This window comes from Salminus brasiliensis, chromosome 6, assembly GCF_030463535.1.
Source record: "Salminus brasiliensis chromosome 6, fSalBra1.hap2, whole genome shotgun sequence".
Classification (NCBI taxonomy): Eukaryota; Metazoa; Chordata; class Actinopteri; order Characiformes; family Bryconidae; genus Salminus; species Salminus brasiliensis.
In genome coordinates, this window is record NC_132883.1 from 13262605 (window position 1) to 13285126 (window position 22522).

The window sequence follows — 22522 nt, forward strand, 5'->3', positions numbered from 1 at the left end:
TCAATTTATAGCATACACTATTTATTATTTGCCTGCAGTACATATCAGATGCATATTCATATAAATATACACTCACAAACGGGAGACTCACCGTCAGCACGCTTACAACACAGTCACATACACATCTACTGGTCTCTCTCTACCTCTCTCTCTCTCTCTCTCTACGCTGTAGAAAGCTTACCTTTACATTGCATTGTTAGTTTAATCCATGGGTAAGTGTAATGGCAGTAACGCCCACAAGCAAGGTCTTTCTGCCCTCTGACCCACTGATACCAGTCTGGGGTTTCTTTAAGTGGGAGACAGGGGGGAAAGCGAAAGAAAGGGAAGGGAACTTGCCTAGCCTGAAATTTAATGTAGGCCTGGTCTCACAAATGAGCTAAAGCTAATCTCAAACAAAGGCAATTTAAGAATGCCTAGTTAATGATGTCCTATCTTTTGGGAGGCCAAGAGAGAAGAATTAAATATTGAGACCACACCACCCACACCCTGTCAAGATAAAACAGAAAAAAGTGCTCACATTTCACAGATGAGAACTGAGGACTTTCAGCAGCTACGTCTGTGTTTCATGTTTTAGTCTAGGTACATATCTGGGGAAGGTCAGGGTTGGGGTAGGGGCGGCAACATGGCAGCAGGCAGAACACCACCTCATGATCAAATAATCGAGAGCAGAGAAACTGTGCACAAAACCAGCAACAAGTTTCCACTTCCTTTAGTCAGTTTTCCTTTTATAGAACTGATGACAGGCGAGTTTGAAGAGACACAAACCAAAAAAAAAAAAAGGATCAAAATCACCATCAATTAGTAAAGAGAAAAGCATGTGTGAATAACCGATGTCGAACACATAGCCCCCAAAGGAAAGTTCAGATACACAGATAAAGTGCACTGCATGTCCACATCACTTGGGTTTCAGTTCACGCTTCTGCACCTTTACTCCTTTTTTTTAATCGAGAGAGAGAAAGAGAGAGACAGAGAAACAAACAAGTAACAAAGTATGGAGGCTTTCCAAAACAACAGCAGCTTTCTCCTGCTGCCCGAGCAAGAGCTGTGCAAGTAAGTCATACCGACTTTGACCTCAAAAACAAATCCTTTCAAATGTCAGAAATGTACTTACATTTTACTTACAGATTTTTTTACTTACAGATTTACAGTCACGGTGTTGTCCTGGTAATGCTCCTTTACAAAGTGAGAGATTTGATTCAAATAAGCCACAAAACAATAAAAACTAAATGTACAAGAACAAAACAAGACAACAAAAGTACACAGTATGTGATTGAAGACACAAACAAGAAAAAAAAGCCTCTGCAAATCAAAGTGACAAAGTTAATTATATACGGTAAGGTTGGTGTGGTAATCGGGTAATTGCACACTCATGCATACTTTTTTTGCTAAGTCAGTATGATGTAGATGTAAGCATCAACAAACAGATGTACACTACTGGTGTGTTATTGGAAGAAAGGCCTAGAAACCCCCTAGAATGTATGTATTATTGCATCTATTACTCACTCACCAACAACTAACCCGTCCCCATAATTATCCAATGTTTGTATAATTATGCAGAATAATTTAAACTATTTTTGAACAAATAATATAGTATTTGTAGCAGAAACAACAGACACACACACACACTTCATTACTCCAGTGATCTTGCATTTAAATAAATGACTGGGTATGGGTATATAAACAAGCAGTAAAACCATGGTTAATTACAATATGGAATAAAACACATAATTAAAAGAATATTACACAAATGAATTCATAAAAAAGGGTAATGATTAGGTAACAATCTGAACACAGCTGCAGTGCTTCCAAGTCTTCTTGGTTTAAATCTCCTAGGTCATTCAAAGGCATCATCATTCCAAGAATGAACCTAAGCAGAAAACATAATCATAAGCTCTTCCTCTCCAGGGTGGACAGTGCAGTCTGTAAGTAACTGGACAGTGAATTTAGTTGGTTCTTGTTATTTTTGACTCAAGTCTGGCTCACTGAAATTGAGTGCTGGGTGGTAGATCGTCTATACCACTACACCGCAACACAGATTTTCAGTGTTGAGTATACTGATATAATGAGTATTATATCCATCACCATTCATTCTAGTTCATAAAATAGCAGCATCCCGGTTGCCAATTGGTCACCAGGCTTTCATAGGCTGGTTAACATTCACAACACTGCACAAATGCCCTTTGGTGTCATTCCACAAGAAGTAAAAACAGCTCAATGAATTCAAGCATGCTGGGTTTGTGAAACATTTTATAGCAAAGTATATAATGCAACTCTTTTCCCTTTCTGAATGTCCACCCACCCCCCTTTATATTCAGTTTCATCCTCAGAAAGTAACACGAATGCACAGTGAAGTTCAAATCACGTGACTAACTTGGCCAACCAAGTTAGTCATTCCACTTTTAGGCCCTGAAACAAATGCTGCTAAAGCAGTGCTGCAACAGGCCTGGAAGCATTTGATTGGAGCTGACTAGTTCAATGCTTCTGTACACTTCACTTCAGTCACCCTGCTGCTGACGTCAGTCACTGTGGTATGGGTTAATCTTTATCGCATCTGTTTATAAGAAAGAGCTTCAAAACTCAACACGCTTTTTGTGCTCCTTTTATGTTCACAGGCGAGCTGGAACCAAGCCGTTCAGTTTGAGACTTTCTAGTGGTTTGCAACTTGTGGTGAATTCTCTTGAAGTGCTGCAGGTGTATGCTTTTCTTTATAGTTATTCTTCACACATCTACAATGTCAAGAGTGTTCGCTTTTGGTCTCCTAAAAGCTGCCAGAGCATTTTTCTACTGGTAAGTCTAAGTTCTTGTTCGATTCCCTGGATTTTGGCTCACCCAAAGTTTTGGATGTCTTTATGTTTAAATCTTATGTTTAAAGCTTTTTGGGTTTTTATTTTAGGGCTTACTTTAGCAATTGCTTGTCTCAAATAAATTCTAGAGCTTTTTGATAGCTCTCTTGAGCATGAACCGATGCATGAACGATTCAATAACATGCAGGCAAAGAAACACAGAAGCAGCCAAATGCCCAGATTGTTTTGGCCTCCTCAAATAAGCATTAAAAAGGCTGGAACACAGTTCAGTCAGTATGGCTTCATTTAAAACCAAAACATTTTAAAAACCAGATTTACAAGTGTCCACTGCCCAGTTACTTACAGACGTGCAATGTATATTGCAATATATCCCCTGAAAACAGGGGATATACAGGCTTGTAGGTCATGACCAATAATGGAGAGGTTCTACTTCCAGTCTTCCACTGAAACACCAGATGTCCCAAGGCAAGTGGTCGCAGTTGCAGGATGTCCAAAGGGGAAAGCTAAAGGCTGGGAGCTGAATAGAATGAGTCACAGACACACAACCTCTGCACGGACAGGAAGGTGCTTGGTGGGAAAAGACGTCAGAGAAGTGCAAATTTCACCATTTGTAATTTGTGTGCAAGCGTTTATCCCTTAGTCATTTTTTTTAAAAATCTCAGCTGAAAATCAAATGAGCCCTTAACAGAAACACAAAAGAGAGGGAAATAAGACAAAGAAACCCCACTTCCTACTGCATTACACACAAGGAGGGGGGCAGGACAAATTGCATCCCTCACGCCCTTTTAAATCTATTTTTTTCCTTCTTCTTCTACTGTAATTTTTTGCCTTCCAGTGTAAAATGCACCACAGCAAAATGGGTTTAGGGGTGTTGTTCTAAAGAGTCACATGATGCAGTCAGTCGTGTGGCTCCTGCAGGTTTCCCTGTCCAGCAGGACAACCCAGGAGAGCATCTTCGCTCCAGTATCCCATGCTGCCATGGGTTCATTCCCCTGCTTGTAGCAAGGTTTAATCCCTTGGTTGGTGGAAACAAAAAAGTAAGGACAGGCATTGGGGGCTTTGTATCTATATGTGTGTGCATGTGGAAAGGGGAGGGGGGATTAGCACAGCCGGAGTTCAGTTGGTTTCATAGGATGAGAGTAGTGCAGCATCCACAGGCTCCATACAGGAGGGGCAAGTAAAGGAGCGCATCAGCCAATCATCGATGCAATCCATGTGGTAGATGTGCATGCAGGGCAGGAACCGGATGGGATCCCCGTATACAAAATCCAGCATGCAGATCACACATCTACAGAGAGAACAGAGAGTCAGCATCACTTTTGTATTTTTTTTTTTTAAATAATATAATACTGTACAAGAGTTTCACACACCAGTGAGTATTACGATAAAAGAGCTGATTATCTGGACAGTAGGTGTTTGTTTACTCAGTAAAACACTAATATTAGAATAAACACAAATAACATCATACAAATGGTAGTGGTTTTACATCACACTGTTCAATAAAAATGTCAAGCGCTCTTTAGGGGAGTCTTATTGCGTTTTGTCTTCGTCATCAGTCAAATTTTTTTTGACATTTTGACAGAATATGGCAGCTGTTTTTATTACACTGTGTCAAAATTTCATGATGAGCAGACCAATACAGATGCTCCAAAATGACCTGGAATAAAACCTTCCATACCAACTTCAATTGCAATTTAAGAAAGCTGGCATTTTGGAGATACTCAGTTTTAGTTTGACAGCAGTGATTTATAGTACTCATCCAGCACCTGGTTAGGAGAAATTTTAAACCAAGCATTGTTCTTCAAAATATCTCACAAGATAAACAACTTTCTTCATGAAGAAATGGAGCATGGTCCTTTTCCTGTCAAATTGCTGTTTAAAAAATAATAAAAGTTTTTTTTTGTGCTTGCTTTTTGTGCTTTGTGGCCATTCGTGAAGCGCTTCAACACTTCAAATATAAATCAGGTAAAAAACAAATGTTATGGAAAATTATATTATAACCACATTATAATTTTATGTTGATTCATAATAGATTCATTTAAAATTCACTCATTTATTGTAATCATGCTTAGCCTTGTGATAGTGTGTGCTAACTATAATCATGTGTTGGCCTTGCAACTGCCTGTACGGCATATGTTAAATCGCTCTTCTCTTTCCATGAAACACTATTGTTTTTCCTAGCATAGATCACAGCTGCATTGGGAGTAACACAAACAAATGTTTTTTTTTCTCTCCTTATCTCACCGGACATTAACAAACTTTGTAATCTAGTGCTCATATTTTATACTGTCTTGTATTTTATTTGCATCACCCCCAGGTCAACGTGTGTGTGTTTGTGTTCCACAAATATGATCATTCATTTTAACATCAATGTTTTATAGCCTCTCTACATCCCTTAGGATTACAGTCAGGTTTTGTTGTGACTGATGTATATAAAAGTCCTCAGCTCTGATTTAGGGGAAACACAGGGCAGCCAATCAAAAATCAGTCTGACCCGAAACATGTTGTATTATTGTTGAGGTATAGCACCCATAGACATACACACACCCAGTACCAGCCATTAAATGTGCGACTTACTCTCGAATCTTCTTCTCAGTGCCATCACTACCGGGATCAAACACTCCTTTAGGCAGGTGCTGGATGAGGCCGATTCGCTGGGCAATGCGCACTTGCTCCTCCTCAGTCAGCTGCGTGGCCAACCGAGCCTGACTTGGTGTGGGGTGGTAGACAGGCACATGGATCTGCTCCTGAAAACAACCACAACAATACAGTACAGGAGTTTTTTTTAGTTTGTTGACCAAAAGTCAGTGCATATACTAGTACCAGCCAAAACACTTCTTTAAATTGCCGTTCACTATGTGAACCAATATCAGAAAGTGAGAAATCAAGTGAGTCAAGAAATTGCATTTCAGTAATGAAGTGGATTATGGTTATTAGTAAGCATCTTCATTCTGCGAGTGGCATTAAATTGAACAGTGTTCCACTAGGGGGCAACATTTCATCTAAACACAGTTTCACTGCAAATGTGGGCGCTTGCTAAAATGCACTGACGGAGAGAAAGACAGAGAGAGGGAGAGGAAGAATAGGCTCCATTGAAACAGATGCCCACTCAGCAGTCTCTAGGAAGACCAGTGTGGTGGGGGATATGGGTGTGTGTGGTGTTGCAGACATATTCTGTACTCAAACTAACACTAGACAGGCAGTAAGTTCCATCTGACATGGTCTTTAACAGACTGAACCACAGGACTAAGGACATCTAGGCATAGGTGGTCTGGTAATCAAGTGTTGTTTGTCTATAACTGACTGCTTAACCTTAATTTCTCCACCACTGGGAAATTATTCTGTCTTTTCTACACTACAAGTGCTATTTTCAGAATTAAAGGAGCGGGTCTGAAGCCTGGCTGCAACAGTGGAAATAAAAGACAGCTGGCTGGGGAAAAAAACAAACAAACAAACAAACAGACATCTAAATAACATCACTTTTTATTGTTTGCATTAAGGTTTTTGCATTAATGGCATAACAATCTATAAACAATTGAAGAGAAATAATGAAAAGTAATTACTGAATCACTGCATTTTTTTTATACAAGGTAGCAGTGGGAAATATGAGTTTATTAATTTATACTAGTTTAAGAAGCGGTGCACCAGTGATTTGATTGGCAGATTTGTAAGTGATTTCCCAAATTACTTCAGTTAGCCTGGATCGAAGTGCCATAGCAACAAAAACTAACATCCACAGCTTAAAAATAGCATTACGACAGTGAGCTCATCAAATTTCTGCCCAAGACAGAAATTGCACCGTGAAAGGTAATTCTAATTAGGCCATCAGGCTCTATTTCAGAAGTTAGCCTTGTTTTTGTGGTCGCTTAAGATGAGGTGGTCCGTTTTCTTTTTGGGTGTGTGTTGCTGCTGTCTGTTAGCAGGTTTTATTACATTACTGTGAGGAAGATTCAAGCAGGACTACTATTGCGGAGTATGAGTGTAAGGATACATTGTACAGCAATGCTACTGCTCCACATTTTTTCAGTCAGTAGTGTAGTCTGATCAGTAGATTGCCCAACAACATGGATATGGTCACCAGGGAGCTTTGGGATCTGAAGGCTACTTGCTCTGGAATTAGGTAAAACTAATCCAGATAATAATTTAAGGTTCTCTGGTAAGGCTAAGTACCAATTTCCATATATTGCAAATACATGTATATTGACCTAGTCATGGCCTTCAATTCCAATATCAATGTATCCCTCTTTTTTTCTCCTCCCGTTCGGTCTTGCAGAAGTAAACTGAAAATCAGTGAACACAGTTTATCGAAGCCTTTTTAAGCATGGCCCTGCTGATGTAAATTGTGCAAAGGGCTACATGTTATACAGGTCAGGTCTCACACTTCACAAACATCCAGCACAGTTTACTTCACTTTTACTGCAAGTTTCACCTCCTTTATCTCACGGATGTTGCACACATGCATGCTTCTAGAGGTTGAGAGGATGTATGTGGTGAGAGAGTCTGAGTTCAGGAGAAATGCTTGTTGGCAGAGCGACAAGAGATGATCTCAGACCAGTGATCAGGCCAAAGAGAGCGGTGAGATCAGGTCAGCACACAATTTTAGAGATGTAGGACAGAATCATGCAGGCAGTCACAAGCTGCCATGTCAAAACAAACAAGTTAGACTGCCTGTATACACACACACACACACACACACACACACACACACACACACACACACACACACACACACACACACACACACACACACGAAGGACAGAGGATCGCTGTTTCGAATCCCGGGTCATGCTGTCTGCCATCAGCAGCCGGAGCCCAACCGAGCACAACTGAGCTCACTCTAGGTGAGTGAATGGCTCCCTTTCTCCCCACATCACTGCGGTAGTTTGAAAAGAAGGCATGTGTTGGTCCTCACTCGTCCAGTGTTGCGAGCATTAGGAAGAGAGTATAACTAATTAGCAATTGTGGTTTCTCAGTCTTACATTTGGGACCATTCATGGTGTATTATCTTTTGTTTGTGCCCCCCCCCCTCCCTCATCTTTCATCAGTCCTATAAAAAAATATATATATACACCTATACGAAAGTGTGTGTTCACTGTGTACATTTTATTACTTACACTACAGGCTGTAACAGCTACCTCAGGGGGACTACACAAGAATAGGTGGAACAAACTGTAACTTCCTACTTTCGGACTATTCAAAATAAATGAAAAGGAACCTAGACTTGTCCATGTGGTCCCCCACCTCGCTGTACTAAAATCATACTGAATCTTGATGTCTAAAGGCATGGACTCCATCGACTGTGCACCATTACACCCCTAGATTTAAGGTGACAATGTCTCATCCAATTCTCAGAATGATTGCAGCATTTCTCAACTGCATCTGAAAGCACCTACAAAACGGAAAGCCTTGAGGGATTGCTGCACCCTAGGCTTGATGACACGGCTACTCTCACCGACACATTGCAGTAAACTATAGGAAGAGTTGGGGGGAAAATAGCTTCTATTGGTTTTATTGTACCATAAAAGAAGAAACCTCACACAAAATGCAGTCTCGCAAGCCAGACTTTCACTTTGGAAGGATTTGCACTACTGAAATGTGGCCAAGAAACCCCCTACTCTGAAAGGAAGAGGACTTCTGACCATATGGCCATTTGTCGTAACGTGACTCCAATTAAGCTGGATAAAACTAAACTGGTCCGGTATATTAAGGCTCTACCTCATGGTCATTTACGCACATTCAAGCCGGAGCAAGCTGTGCAGACACATCATGGCTCTCTTGCATGAATATTTAATTACATATTTTTAAAAGCTTTCAAATTCAAATACCATTACAAACTCTGGTGGTGCAGCATCTTGTCGCTCACAACCATTTCAGCTGCTTTTTAAACTTGTCTCAATGATCTCAATCCTCATAAACGATATGAAGCTTAAGTGTCTCTGCTACACCTGAAGGTTCCTACAAAACGGGACAGCCTTCAGCGATGTAACAGTCAAGGAATGCAGCCCTCCTAAGCTGTGTCTTAAACTTCGAGACAGCGTAAAGTGGCAGGGGCGACTCTGGTACTGCAACACATCACAGCTTTTTGTTTCGTTCTTCAAACCGTTCCATGCTGCAAGGATTGTGGGTTGACTGAAGGTCTTGGAGGATACGGTCTTTAGATTTCTCAAAAATAAAGAGTGCATATGAAGAATTCTACAAAACGATGCAGCCTGTACTGTTGTAACAGCTGAAGAATGCAGTCAACCTCAAAACCGGATTCTTGGCTTTGAGACAAGGCTATAGACAAAGCAGTTTGATGGCAGAGCTCTGGCAGAGCCAAAACAGAAGACATTATCGAACAGCTGCTTAAAGCAGTGTTACGCGAAAATGACTAATTTCTTGCTCCTGGGCACCCTGGGTTTCTGTAGGTCCCAATTCAACTGCTAGAGGTCATTATAACGATCACTCACAGCTGCAGAAACCCATTGAATCCAGTGTTGAAATCCACTTAGTGTGTGGCGTCGTATCTGACAAACTCATATTTGTAGAATGTAGAGAACTAACGTGTCTCGTGGCGGAAGCAGATCAACACAAACACCACAATCTCACTAGAGTCCATCACTCCCAGTACAGAGAGTATCAACAGAGCTAGAAAACACCACCAACATGGAGCTCTACAGTGCAGTTCAAAACAGAAATTCACAGACTTCACGCAGGATTCACAAGGTTGACAGTGTTTTAAATGTGATTGATTCCCAAAAGCAAAAGTACATCATCTCGAGAGACAATGCCTGTGACTTTGCAGAAGCCCTGCACAATACTGCAGATACCAAAATTCATGACAATGACGAAATATCAACACATTGCCGCTAGCAATAGCTGCTAGGTTCAGTATAACTGGTAATACTAAAATACAAACCAGAAAAAAAAAAAGTCTCATGCAACACCAACAGCAAAAGCTGGATGACTCAGTGACGTTTCACAAATTTCAGCAAGGCTGCATGACCCAGCCATGCACTGCATGCTTCAAGTGAGGAGTTCAGTAGAGCCATAACCAGCAGGTGGGGGAGGGGAGGAAAAAAAAAAGTGCTAGCATCTTTTACAGCAGAGTGACCTAGCCTGACAGCTGCGAGACAGGTGCAAACATACACAAAGCTAGTTCAGCACACCCCCCACCCCCCAACCCCACCCCACAGGTGGATATGTGTGCGCGCACAGCAGAGTACAGGGGGTAAGGTGAAGAGCAGGACAAGAACATGATCAGTCAGCTGCGACGTCGGCTTCCCTCAACTGACACCTTTCAATTACTTAATCATGGAGAAGGATTGTGCAGAGACCCTCCAGACACTGGCACCAGATCACGCACGCTGCCGTAACAACACTCTGCTCATCTGTACAAGTTCTACTAGCGTTACAATGCATCGCAAAACTGGGCAGTCTATTTATTAAGATGTCTAAGGCAAGTGTGTAAGCAATGATCAATCAACAGCACACATCAGCACGGTCATATGGTGAACCACACTCCTGCTAGTCAGCTGTACTCTCATGAGTAGATCTGTACACAACAACATGGATAGTCATCCTTTTTCTTGGGTCAATTTTGGTTCAAAATATCATCATGAACCCCTTATTATGAATCTAGAGTTGAGCACATTGTTACTCCCCTACATTATAACATGATTTGAACATAATGTCCTAACAAGACTACAGGGAAGTGGAAACTTGGTGAGGCCAAAGCTGGAAAAAGAGAAACTCATTTCTTTTCATTTTTCTATTCATTTTTGTTGCTGAGCTCTTGAGTTAACCTTGTACTTATTACCAGTGTCTTGTATTGCACTTATGTAATGTCTTATTTCTGCATCTTGCCATGTAGGTATCAGCAGGGCTCTTGCTCTCTGTCTGGAGTACATAGCAGATTTTTAAGCTGCTCTGGAGAGGAGCCTACTAAATGCTGCAAATGTTAATATACAACATGGCTTAACAAGGACAGACAACAATGTCTATTTACACTGTGCAAATGTGCATGTTTCCTTAGTGAAAGACCACACTAATAGGTTAGAACAAGAACGTACGCAGAACTGACTAGTATATGGATTGTATCCTTTTTTTTAAGCCACATGGGAGTCAAATGCATCTCTGGTTCAGACTGAAATCCGCTCTGTATTTGGATAGAGATATAATCCTGATACAAATATCTAAGACAAATGAAGTGACCCAGTGTAAACAAGGGTCTAGGTCTTGTATTTTCTGACAGTAATATTCTAAAACAAGCGGTAGGACATTGCCGTGGTTGTCCCATGTGTTTTTCTAGAGCAAACTGGCTCTGAAGTGGCTATGAATCTCCCCTAGCCACACTAAGATCCCAACTCAAAGAAACGAACGTAAATTGAAGTGAAGCAAGACCGGCCTGCTAAGGGGTCTCAGCCCACACAGCCGGGTTTGTATGGCAATGTTCTCATCTGCTCTAAGGGACCACTCTAATGAAGCGGATGCATTTTAATCTACCGAAACCTCACAAGCCTGCCAAGAATCCACGATCACCAAGTGATCATTCCAAAAGTGGAGAGAAACAGACAGAAGGTCCAGAGGTTGGAGTCTTTCTTGTCTGGTAGGCCTTTGAGGCCGGACATGGTGCAGACAAAATGTACTGTCTGGACTTCCCCCTCCTCAATCAGCGCTAGAACACAAAACAAACCCAGGCTTTCCTTTCTGTCTTCACTGTGCTTTCTCTTTCTCTTTTTCTCTCCTTCTTCTCTCCCTCCCCTTGTTTCTCTATCCCAGCGTTGGCAGATCACCCCCCCCCCCTCCTTTTCCTAGACAGACAAAAGCAACCGCGAAAACTGCTGGGCAGTCTGTCTGCACACAGATAGGTCAAGACACACGTACACCTCTTTCCACTGGACTGTCTACCTTGATGCTCCAAACTAGACTAAACAAGACTACACACACAAAATGGGGAATTACCGCATATGAGAATTAGGTTTTTGCTGGAATGTAGATGATATCAGTCCATGACCTCATTTCCTTTACAGTATGACATTAAAGACTTTCTCGAGAACGGATGCCATCATCACACACATTCCCGTGCTTGTGCATTAATAGATAAGCCCCAAGCAGGGCCATGGATAGCATGACTCAGACACTACACACAGCCAGCCGACGCAGGCCCACACAGAACCCGAAGCCGCGGTGAGGCTTGCTCTTTACCTGCCGAGGTAAAGCCTCGAGCTAATTCTGAGTTAGTCTGCTGTGTGAAGAGTTCCTTATAACTGCCCCAGTGGCTGTTTATGATAACGGAGAGGGAAGTTGAGTAAGAGATGAGCAAGCAGCATGTGGGAAGAGCCTCGAGAAAAAGGTTTACTCACAAACTACTTGGAGCTCAAAAGCAAAAGGTGGGCCTGGTTCACTACGAAAGGACTTGCGCATGGGGACAGAAGAGGTTCAGGTGTTGGTGTTAAAGGGAAAAGTGTAGATGTATACATCTGCTGAAGCTATTCTGCCAGGGTCAATATTTTTAGTACATTTTCTCAAAAATATGTATAGTATTACGCCAGGCCTATTACGGTTTTGATGAAAAAGAGAAAATGCTAATTGTGCAAAAGTGGTATTGTCTGAAAGATTACGGTTTGACTTATTAGCGTGAAATCACTCAAATGACATCATGATTTTACATGCCACATCTTTCGAAACCTAAGAGTGGTTCAAATGGCCAGTAAACACAGTTTGACTGTTTTTGTGTTGATGGTGGTCTTTGCTAGTCTTTGCTAGATCTGCTGTTTCTAAAACTCACTGTACTGGTCTGGCTGATGGATTTATTTTCATTGTGCAGGTGGCATTAAAAACTTTATTTCTCTAAGAGACATGTTATTTTTACAATTGTACAAACATTCAAGTCCAAGCCAGACTGAGGACGTTTTCTTTCAACACACACAGCAAAATTAAACACAGGGTTTCTGCAGATGTGAGTTAAGAGAGACGTCAGCCGATTGCAAATTTGGTCAGAAAAATATGACAGATACATCTCTACTAACTAACCTAGCAAGTTACGTCTTTCTTATTGTAACTCATTGGATTTTGAGAGAGTATTGAACTATAACAAGTGATGGGGAACACTGCCAGCATTCAACACAACAAATCCCAATCTTAAAATGCATAAAACCCTACATTTACCTGCTCTGCTGCAGTACAGTCTCAATGTGCCCGTTTTCTTTCCAGGTTTCCTGAACCACAATAAGCTGTAGTTTCTCAATGTTGAAAGAGAAACACATGTCTTTATATCCTTTAGTGATGTTTTAGTGGTTTAAACTTCCTGTAAGCTGTGCAATCTGTCCTAGGGCATCTTAGATTATTCATCAGAACCTTGAAAATGTTCCATATTGTGAACCGGACATTTTGCAGCTCTGTAACGATTGAGAAACTGAACTGGCAGCCAGCCTACACTTGAGTGAATGCCTTAGGCATTTTATACACTGCTTATAGTTGGAGGTCTTAAATGTTCACACACATGCAAGCAAGCAAACACACACACATACACTGAGTGGAACAGGTACTTGCTTTCTGAGAAGGAGCAGATTAAATAAACAGCAGCATATGCTGTAGCAGTACATCAGCAACCTGTCAGACAGAGCGACTGCATGAACTCTATACAAAACTCTCTACATAAAATCTAGACATCCATGTGTAAAAGCGCACTACACACAGATCAGTCTAAACACTTCATAATTACATCTTACTCGTATTAAACTATCAAAAAGAACAGTAATGCAGTAATTCATTTAACAATATGCTGTTCCAGTTTGCATCTGAAGGTGGTCACAAATGGATGCGCCCTGGACTTTGATGCCTCTGCCAAGGACGTTGAGGGGATTTCAAAACTGCCCCCCCATAGTGCAAAACTAAATAAATTAACCCCAACAATGTAGTTTATTTAGAAGAGCCTGCCAATGTATCAGTTAAAAACCAGGCTAAAAACTGACCGACATGTCTGTTCACATTAATCAGCACCAGCAAAATTCATCACAGTCAGGAAATGGATGCAAGTAAACAGAAATGCATTATTCAAAAATGACCAAAAAACATGACAACGTTAAACTGTAAGGCTGTCATGATGCATCTTAGGCTCAAACAGAGGCTACCCCTTCATATGAGCCAACCAGCCACTACAACAGTCTGAGCTCATAGCGACAACTACAAGTTGTTTGTTATAGTCTTGTGAAACAACTCATTGCTATGTTCAGAGGAAACCTCTAGCAGCAAAGACTACAGGTGACTCGTCTTAGAGTCGACTCAATAGAAAAATGACTCACAATAGAAAGTCGACTCCTCAAACCCAACATCACTGTAACTAAGTAAAAATTGTGTTAATGTAAAATGCAATTTCATTACCATACCCTTACACCTAAACCCTTACCCTTACACCTAAACCCATACCCTTACCCTTAATAGTAAAATGAGGAATCCTTACAGATCGGTCCATTCATTTCTTTGTACATTACATTACATTTACATTGATGGCACTTAGCAGACGCTCTTATCCAGAGCGACTTACAAGATTACTTGTATTACAGAGGAGGGCCAGTATAGTGTCGGGAGTCTTGCCCAAGGACTCTTATTGGTCTAGCGCAGCACTGTCACCCAGACCGGGAATCAAACCCCAGTCTCCCACATGGTGTGGTAGCTCAGAGGCAGGTAGTGGTGTTATCTGTTGCGCCACACCAACCACCAGGACCCAAAAGGTTCATAAACAGTGTAATCAACATCTCCCAGATCAGTTTTTTTTGTTTATCTTCGAGTACATAACAGATAGTTTATGTGACTTTGTACATTTTGTTCTACGGGGCTTCCAGTAGAAGAGTGGAGGAAAAAAAAAAAACATAGTGTTGTATAGTTTTGGGATTGGAACAATGTGGGAGGCACTTTGCTTTACCAACTTAATGGCGCTGACCTAGTTAGCAGGTGGAACTGGACTCTGGAAGATTTGGTTTATATTAAAAAATAAATAAATAAAATAAACAAACACCCCCCCCCCCCCACACACACACACACACAATTTCTGCCCTCTTAATTTAACAAAACAAAAGCCAGTCCCTGATATGTACCTAATACTTTGGAAGGACTGTTTCAACATGGTCCACGTAAGCTTACCGAATGTGAATGGTTTCTTTGTTAAGGCTGTCTGGACTTCTTGCGTTCAGAGAAAATGAACACCTCCCTTCAAATTCCTCTTTCATGAACATTAATCAGCTTTTACCAGGAAGGAAAAGGTGTAATAGGTCTTTCACACTCTCTCTCTCACACACACACACACACAGCTTGACTTCATTTTTTGTTAGGACTTGAAGAAGCAGGATTAGTGAACTTCACATCACATGTAGAAAAGGAAAAAGACTGGTATTGACTCAATGCAGAATATGCATACGATATACAGAGCTAGAAGCAGACAATGTCAGACAGCTATTTTTCAGAACATTCTAAAACAAATGGTTACGTTAAAATTTTAGGGTTTGCTTGTTTGATTGGTTTTGACCTGGCACTATAAACCTTCATGTCAAAATGTCATAACACACTGAATCATCGTAAAACTGTATGAAGTATGAAACAGATTTTTGCCCCATCACCATCCCCTACGCAGAACTGCACCAAAACACATTCAGTTCACCTATTCATTCGACTGCTGATGGAAAATGTAATATATTGCTTTTCTAACTCCTCTTTCTCCATCTCCAGAATCATGAGGCACAAAGGAAAAATCAACTCTCCCAACTTGAACTGCTTTCATAAATCACTGCTCTTTCTTCTCAGTGTGCGAGAGGCTTGTTAACAACCTCCACCCCTCTACTGTATCACTCTTGGCCTTCTCTTTTGCTTTCACAGCTCCCGGTAGACATGTACGCGTTTGTGTAGGGAAGACAAAATGAGCAGAGAACATGATGGACGGACGGAGACAGAGGGCAGGGAGCAGGGGAGGGAAAGATAAACAAGTCTGTAAGGAGAAAGCTGGGGTGGGAGCGTTGTGCTGCTTGTATCCAGGGTGCTACACTTCAGTCAAGCTGTCTCTCACACACCCACAGCGCGTTCTCTCTGCAGGAGAGAGGAAAGAGTGAGGGTGGAACAGGCCGCAGCCTGGCTGTAAAACAAACCGACAGCCAGAGAACGGGCCGCCCGCCAGCGTGAATGGAATCGATCTGATGGACTGATGCTTTGGGCGAGACGAGGGGAAAACCGTTTGAAAGACTACAGGGAATCTCCATCATTTCTAACAAAGCCTTAGACACACACATACATGCGTCTGCACACTCTGTCTCACGCTCTCTCACACACACACACACACACACACACACACACACACACACACACACACACAAACAAATGAACACAGTTATCTTCACATGCCCAGCTTGCAGAGATGAGTCAGCAACTCTAGCCAGCTGCTCTCCGAAACCAACACTTAACCCAACACCCCCCAGAAAATTGTCCATCTACTAAAAAACACTGCTTGTCAAGCAATGGCAGATATGGGCCAAAATCTCATTCCAGCAAATTCCATCACTCAACAGTAATATTAAAAATAGTAATAACTGATTACTCCCTACTGCTCAGAATAGTTTAGTTCACTGTAGGGCAGGACAATACAATCTTAAAGTAACGTCATGATTAACTGACCATTTCACATCAATTATGATTTATGAACGATTATATAAGCTACTCAAGATGGTCAGTTATTCCAGCATTTGAGGTATTCGCCATGTTGTTTCCATGTCACAGACCGGACAGGGTGTGTACATACATACCTGGTAGTACTAACCAGGTATGTACTAAAATAATTTTAAAAATACAAAAAAATAATTAATAAAATTAATAATTAATAATAATTAATTAATTAATCTGCACGGGCAAAAATAGACCCATTTGAGGTTTCGATGAACTGCCTATGCTTTGTTTATTGTGTGAATTTTATAAGGGGCCAAGTACAAAAACACTGCAAATGAGATCTGCAGTCCCAGAACCTTCAAGGCCATATATACAGATCTTCTGCATTGCCCACAAAGGAAAGGAGCAGAAACAATACAGGAATGACAAACAATAGCTTATAACACTCGAAGCATTATGAAGGTAGACTGCTTCTACAACAAGTTTCCATTACCACTTTCCATTCCCAAATGGTTTCTCCTGTAATGATTAAGCAAGATGAAGTAAATACTTGTGTATTTTGCAATTCGCATATCAGGCATGTAAAACTCGCCACATGTCCAGGAGAACCAACCAAGAGCATGAGGTTAGTGTTTACTGAGAGCATTTTCCAAACCATTTTAAGTGAGCTAAAGCTCTTGTTCTTGTGTGAATGGGAGACCAAAACATAGAGGGGGAGAAGTGCAGCAACCAACCTGACACCTTAGTGGATAGTGGATCATTTTGCTGTGTGATTATCCCTTCAGCCAGCGCTGCTCGCATAGTTTACTAAACTAAAGTTAGCTAAAAGCAGACAATGACGCACCGTTCCTGGCTTTAAACCACAGTTTTAGCTCCGTTTTACTACCTCAGGAGCTCACCATGTGACACAGCTTGTGATGGATGCTGCATGTTTACTTTGTATCTCTCATGCCTCTTTCTCTCTTCCTCTTTTGGTCATGTGGTGTAAATGATACGCATAAGACTTTAACATGACAAGTTCTTTATTATGAATGTAGGGCAAAAAATATCATTTAACAATATTTAAAGGCATTTTCACAATATACACTATATGATCACAGACAAAATTCATCACTAGTGACGGTATTCGAACAGTAGTAGTAGTTTAAGTGTCAAAGACAGTCCAGTGATTTAGTCAAAATGTACTGCACTTGAGTCAATGAAACCAGACTAATCACACTGTTTACAATGAAATATGCAGTTGATCAGTGTTCTTTAAGCACTGACAATATCCACAATATGCTTAAAAAGTATACTGTGCATCACAACAAAAATATTTATGTTGATATGATAAAATCACATCATATTGTTCACCTCATATCAATTTTACAGTGGTAAAACGGTACGCCTGTTTGTACTAAACCATAACAATATAGACATTGTGAATGACAAAGTGGACAATTTGCTTAAATTTAAAAAGCTAATAAAAATAAATAAGTAAAAAAAATGAGGGGGTGGGACACACACACACTTATCACACACACACTTATCACACACACACTTATCACACTGAACTTCACATATCTAACTTTAGACATATAGCCACCTCACACTGTTTTATCTCCTGAGCCCACCACAAACGGACACATCTATTGCTTCAGATTAACTGGCTACATTTTTATATACAGTGTCATGCAAAAGTTTGGACACCACTGGTCAAAATGTCTGTTACCTGGGAATGTGCATTGCATGATAAATGGCAAGCCAATGCATGAAGTGGGATGCTCTGAGCAACTGTCGGTTAAGCACTGTCGCACATTAGGCAACCCCCTTCACAGCAATGGTATTCCTTAAAGCAGTGGCCTCTTTTATGCATGTTCCTCTCACTGTATACACTGTTCGGGAACATGCATACCCCACACCGGAAAAACATCACAAAATCCTCCATCTCTGATGCACTGATGCACTGAGCTTATTACGATTGCTCACATGTGCAAACACAGTAGTCAACATAATTCAGGAAGCATGAACGTTCTGATAAGAAACTGTCCACAAAACACAGGCTCCTTCCTGCCCTGCTTCTGTGGTCTTTAAAGGGACACATGTCCAAGCCAGAGGCTGGGAAAACACTCCTGGGTCTTCACCCAGGGCCTCCCTCCTTTACTTCCAAATATGCATCAAACAGGCCAATCGCTGAGCAGTCCCATGGATGTCCCAGTCCAACAGGCTGCACACAAAAGCCCCACTGACTGGCAGTTCAGCACATCGGTCTGAAGCACACATGTCTGAAAATAATAGACTAGGATCGCACTGCTGAGTGCGTAGGCTTTATGTTGCAGTGCCAGCACATTTTACCAACCTCCAGAAGTGGGGCTTCCCAATAACGAATTAATATGTAAAAAAAGACAAAACAGAAAACAAAGCTAAGATAAGAGCTTTAACATTTGCAGCACAAAATGTGACAAGTCTAAAGTAGATGACAGATAAGGCCTGTTTCAAGTCAAACAGTTTGTTCCTTTCCAGGTAGAGGAAAGGCTTTCAAATGATTGTCTGTGGTCACAGATTGTTTTCTACAAAAATAGCAGATGCAGATTAGGTTAAAAAGCACAGGGCTTTCCACTTAACATGGGTAATGTTCTTAAGAATTCCACTGGAAAGTAAGGAGAGCACTACTGAAGTAACAGAGAACACAGTGCCCATCTACTGCATTTTCCAGACCGGGAGAGAGGGGAGATGGAAAAGGGGGGGGGGAGAGAAAAATAAAACACATTGAGAATTCTTGGCAGGCAGTACAGGAATGCGCTGAGATTGAAAATGATTTGAGTTCTAAAGTTGGCCCAGGCTCGCTCTTTGTCTGCTCCGCACACGCAGTCCAAACACACCCCCCCTTAGCCAACAATAGCCTCAGCTGCAAACAGGGCTGTCAGGATACTGCATGAAGCAGCAGCCCCAGTCTCTGACAGCGAGCCAAAAAAGAAAGCTCCTATGCTGTCTAGTTCTGATTTTACACCCCTGTCTGATCTTGCACCCCCAGAGACGCAAGACCTCCACAGCAATACGGAGCAGCTGAGGGGATTTCTGCTTGTGCTAAGCAGAAAAGTACCTAGTCCAGAAAAGCACCCACTCAATGAGAGACAGACAGGACAGGGCCAACTAGAAGGAAAAGGGGGAGAAAGAGAGACTCTTGTGATTAGCTATGCAGTTTCTCAAACACTGTGTGATACTGTGTACTGACTGAAGAAACTGTCAAAGAGAATCTGTAACTCTCGCCCTTAGAACTTCAGTAGGGAAAAGATTGGGAGCACTGTCTGTCTCGTCGTATCCTTCTCCAGAACACTGCACAAGTGTCTGCATGTCTGACAGCTGGAAGCAGAAATGCTGCTACACCACAGGGCTCAAACTGTTAGCATGGTGCATTGAGGACAGCGTCTCTTACTCAGATCAGCCTCTTCAAATCCACACATCTGACCAAAAGGTGAAAGATTAAGCCCAAGCCTAGACTACATGGGCTATTTTATGGGTGCAAGAACCAAAGCCAGTTCTGTTTATTCTAGGGCTAGGCCTAATTTATGTCCACGAGCCCGGCCAAATGGTACCGGGAGCAGAGAACATCGTACTGGGATATGACATGAACTGACATCATATCAGATTTGCGATCTGACATCATATCAGATCTGTGATAAGCCATGTGACCAGCTATAGCATGTGGCAGAGAACATGCCACTGAGTGAAACATCAAAATACCTTCAGCTAGTACGAACTGTCCAAACAGCTAAGACCCAGCCAAAATCTGTGATCTACCAGACAGACCACCAGGCTAAATCTCAAATGCAGTGATCCACAAGTACACATGTAGGACTGACTGTTCGACTAATGTAACTTTTAGTCAGTTTGAACAGTATGAGGAAACACTAAACCTGCCTGAGATAAGCTGACACTGGTGGTGCGTTCACACGCTCCCCAAGCTCTTTAAAGACCTAACAAAAATGACTAAATCCTCAGGTAACCTTTCAAGCTTTTTTGCAAAGGAGTCAGCAAGGAATGAACAAATCTGCTTCATAATGAGAAATGTCTCAAATGACAAAATAACGTCATCTCACAAACCTACGGCTGTTTCAGTACGAGTTTCTAAGTGTTCAGATTTCAGAAAGATACTGAAGGGTAATTATGCAGGAAATACAGCTAGTTCCGCATGTCTAAGGCAAAAATGCCGTAATACCCTCACTGTAAAACCTCGACACAGAAGGCTGGCAGAAGCTCATTAACTGGGCTAGCTACACTCCTAACACACTATAAAAGCCATCAATGACGGTGCACGAGCATCTTTGGGGGGGGGGGAAAGAAAATACAGCTAGCTAAATCGATAAGCAACCCGTATTAACACCTGGTTTAACTGCGTGTTTTAAGGTTTAAGACCGTGTCCGTCCAGTAAAAACACAAGACAAAGAGGATTTAGTAAAGCTATAGGCTATTTGGGTTACCCAACACCACACATGGAGTTTTATATAGCTAGCTAAAGCCAGACACGGACAAAACACCTAGCAGACGTTAAGACAACGTTTAAGTGTATCTAAATAGTCCTCGTTGTGGCTTTCAGACAAATGTTCGTCCTTTACCAACATGTTTAGCATATAAAAATGATGCTTTCTAATGTCTCTCTGCTACTGTACGTCGTTAAGTTACTTCCTTGCTCGATGGAGTTGCAGCGACTAAACAAAGAGGTGCGTTAACGAGCGTCCGTCGTCCTACCATGTTTAAAATGATCCTTTACCAATGTCAATTCTCTTAACTGAGAAGAAATATACACATTACCTCATACGGGGGTGGCGGTTCCTGCTCTGGATCAGTGCCGTCGCCAAAACTAGCTCTGTCTGACTGCGATTCATGGAGTAAAGAGATATCATCCGAAGTAGGAGACTTCAGACAGTTGCCCATCTCCCTTCTCCCAACACCACCCTGCTGTTCAGATTTCTGGAGCCTTTACGGTGCCGTCTACGTTGCTGTCACTCGTGGCTGTATTTTTGGAGACTAAAGGCTTATTTCGGACACTTTTTCAGCCATCCAAAGGGTCCCAGCAAAGCCAGGAGAGCCTTCGCTCAACAAAAACAAACCATGTCGACACAAAGGGCTGGCAAAAGTAGCAGCAGCGACAAGCCACGGGAAGGCGGCTTTCCTAACCAAGCCTGTCTCCACAAATCAGGCAAACGAGCCAAACGTCTGTTCAGCTGCGACGTCGTTTCTCCAGTGTCTGGCTGTGAGTTGAGTTGACGCTGTTCTTCCTCGGTGGTGGACAAATTCCACAATATCAAGTGTTTTCTCTCTCAATGGCGACCCATAGGCGATCTGGCCCTTCAGACAGTCGCAGTAGGTCCCGCCCCCCATTCCGTCAACCAATCACATGGACCCTTCTTCAGCAGCGTAACTGTTCGTATTCCAATGAGATCCTCCAACAGCCAGCTTTAACGCCGTAACTTTACCACAGACAGGCCAGTGCAACTGTGTGTGTGTATATATATATATATATATATATATATATATATATATATATATATATATATATATATATATATATATATATAAAATGTGTGTTTTATATGCTATATTGTCCACTAATCGTAGCCATCAGTAGCTGTAGAGGCACAAAGCACTCACAACCTTTAGCTAAATGTGCCCTAGAATGAAAACTGTCTACCTTGGCACATTTAAATAATGAGAGTTCAGTAAATAATATAATAATAATAATGATAATAATAATGATAATGATAATAATAAATAAACTGTTAACAGTCTTGTCTCATTTCATTTACACCCTCAAAATATAAACATAGCCAGCCCACTAGCCAAAGCGTTTCCAGGCTAAACGCAACTGCTAGAATATGATAGAAATGCTACACAAGCTAAACGCTAACACTGGACAAATGGACGAAGCACCGCTTGGAGAAGGGCCGACCTAAGGACCTACACCTCTGCAGGTTTCCATGGGACGACTGAGGAAGCAGATGAGGAGACCCGCCGGGGGGAAAGCTGGTTAAGTGGGCAGGTGCCAGCCGTGTGCTAAGCTAAAAGCCAACTACTTAGACACCAAGAGCAAAATCCTGAACCAGCTTGTT

The 22522-nt window shown here is 41.7% G+C and overlaps 1 protein-coding gene across 1 annotated transcript; it reads right to left on the bottom strand.

Annotated features, from left to right (window-relative positions):
• Positions 1 to 21755, bottom strand: rnf11b (ring finger protein 11b). Its single transcript, XM_072681663.1, has 3 exons — positions 21225 to 21755; positions 5382 to 5551; positions 1 to 4092 (listed from the first exon to the last, which is right to left on the bottom strand). Exons 1-3 carry the CDS (start codon positions 21345 to 21347, stop codon positions 3921 to 3923), a joined length of 465 nt encoding a protein of 154 aa, XP_072537764.1. The 5' UTR covers positions 21348 to 21755; the 3' UTR covers positions 1 to 3920.
• Between the last annotated feature and the right edge of the window lie 767 nt (positions 21756 to 22522).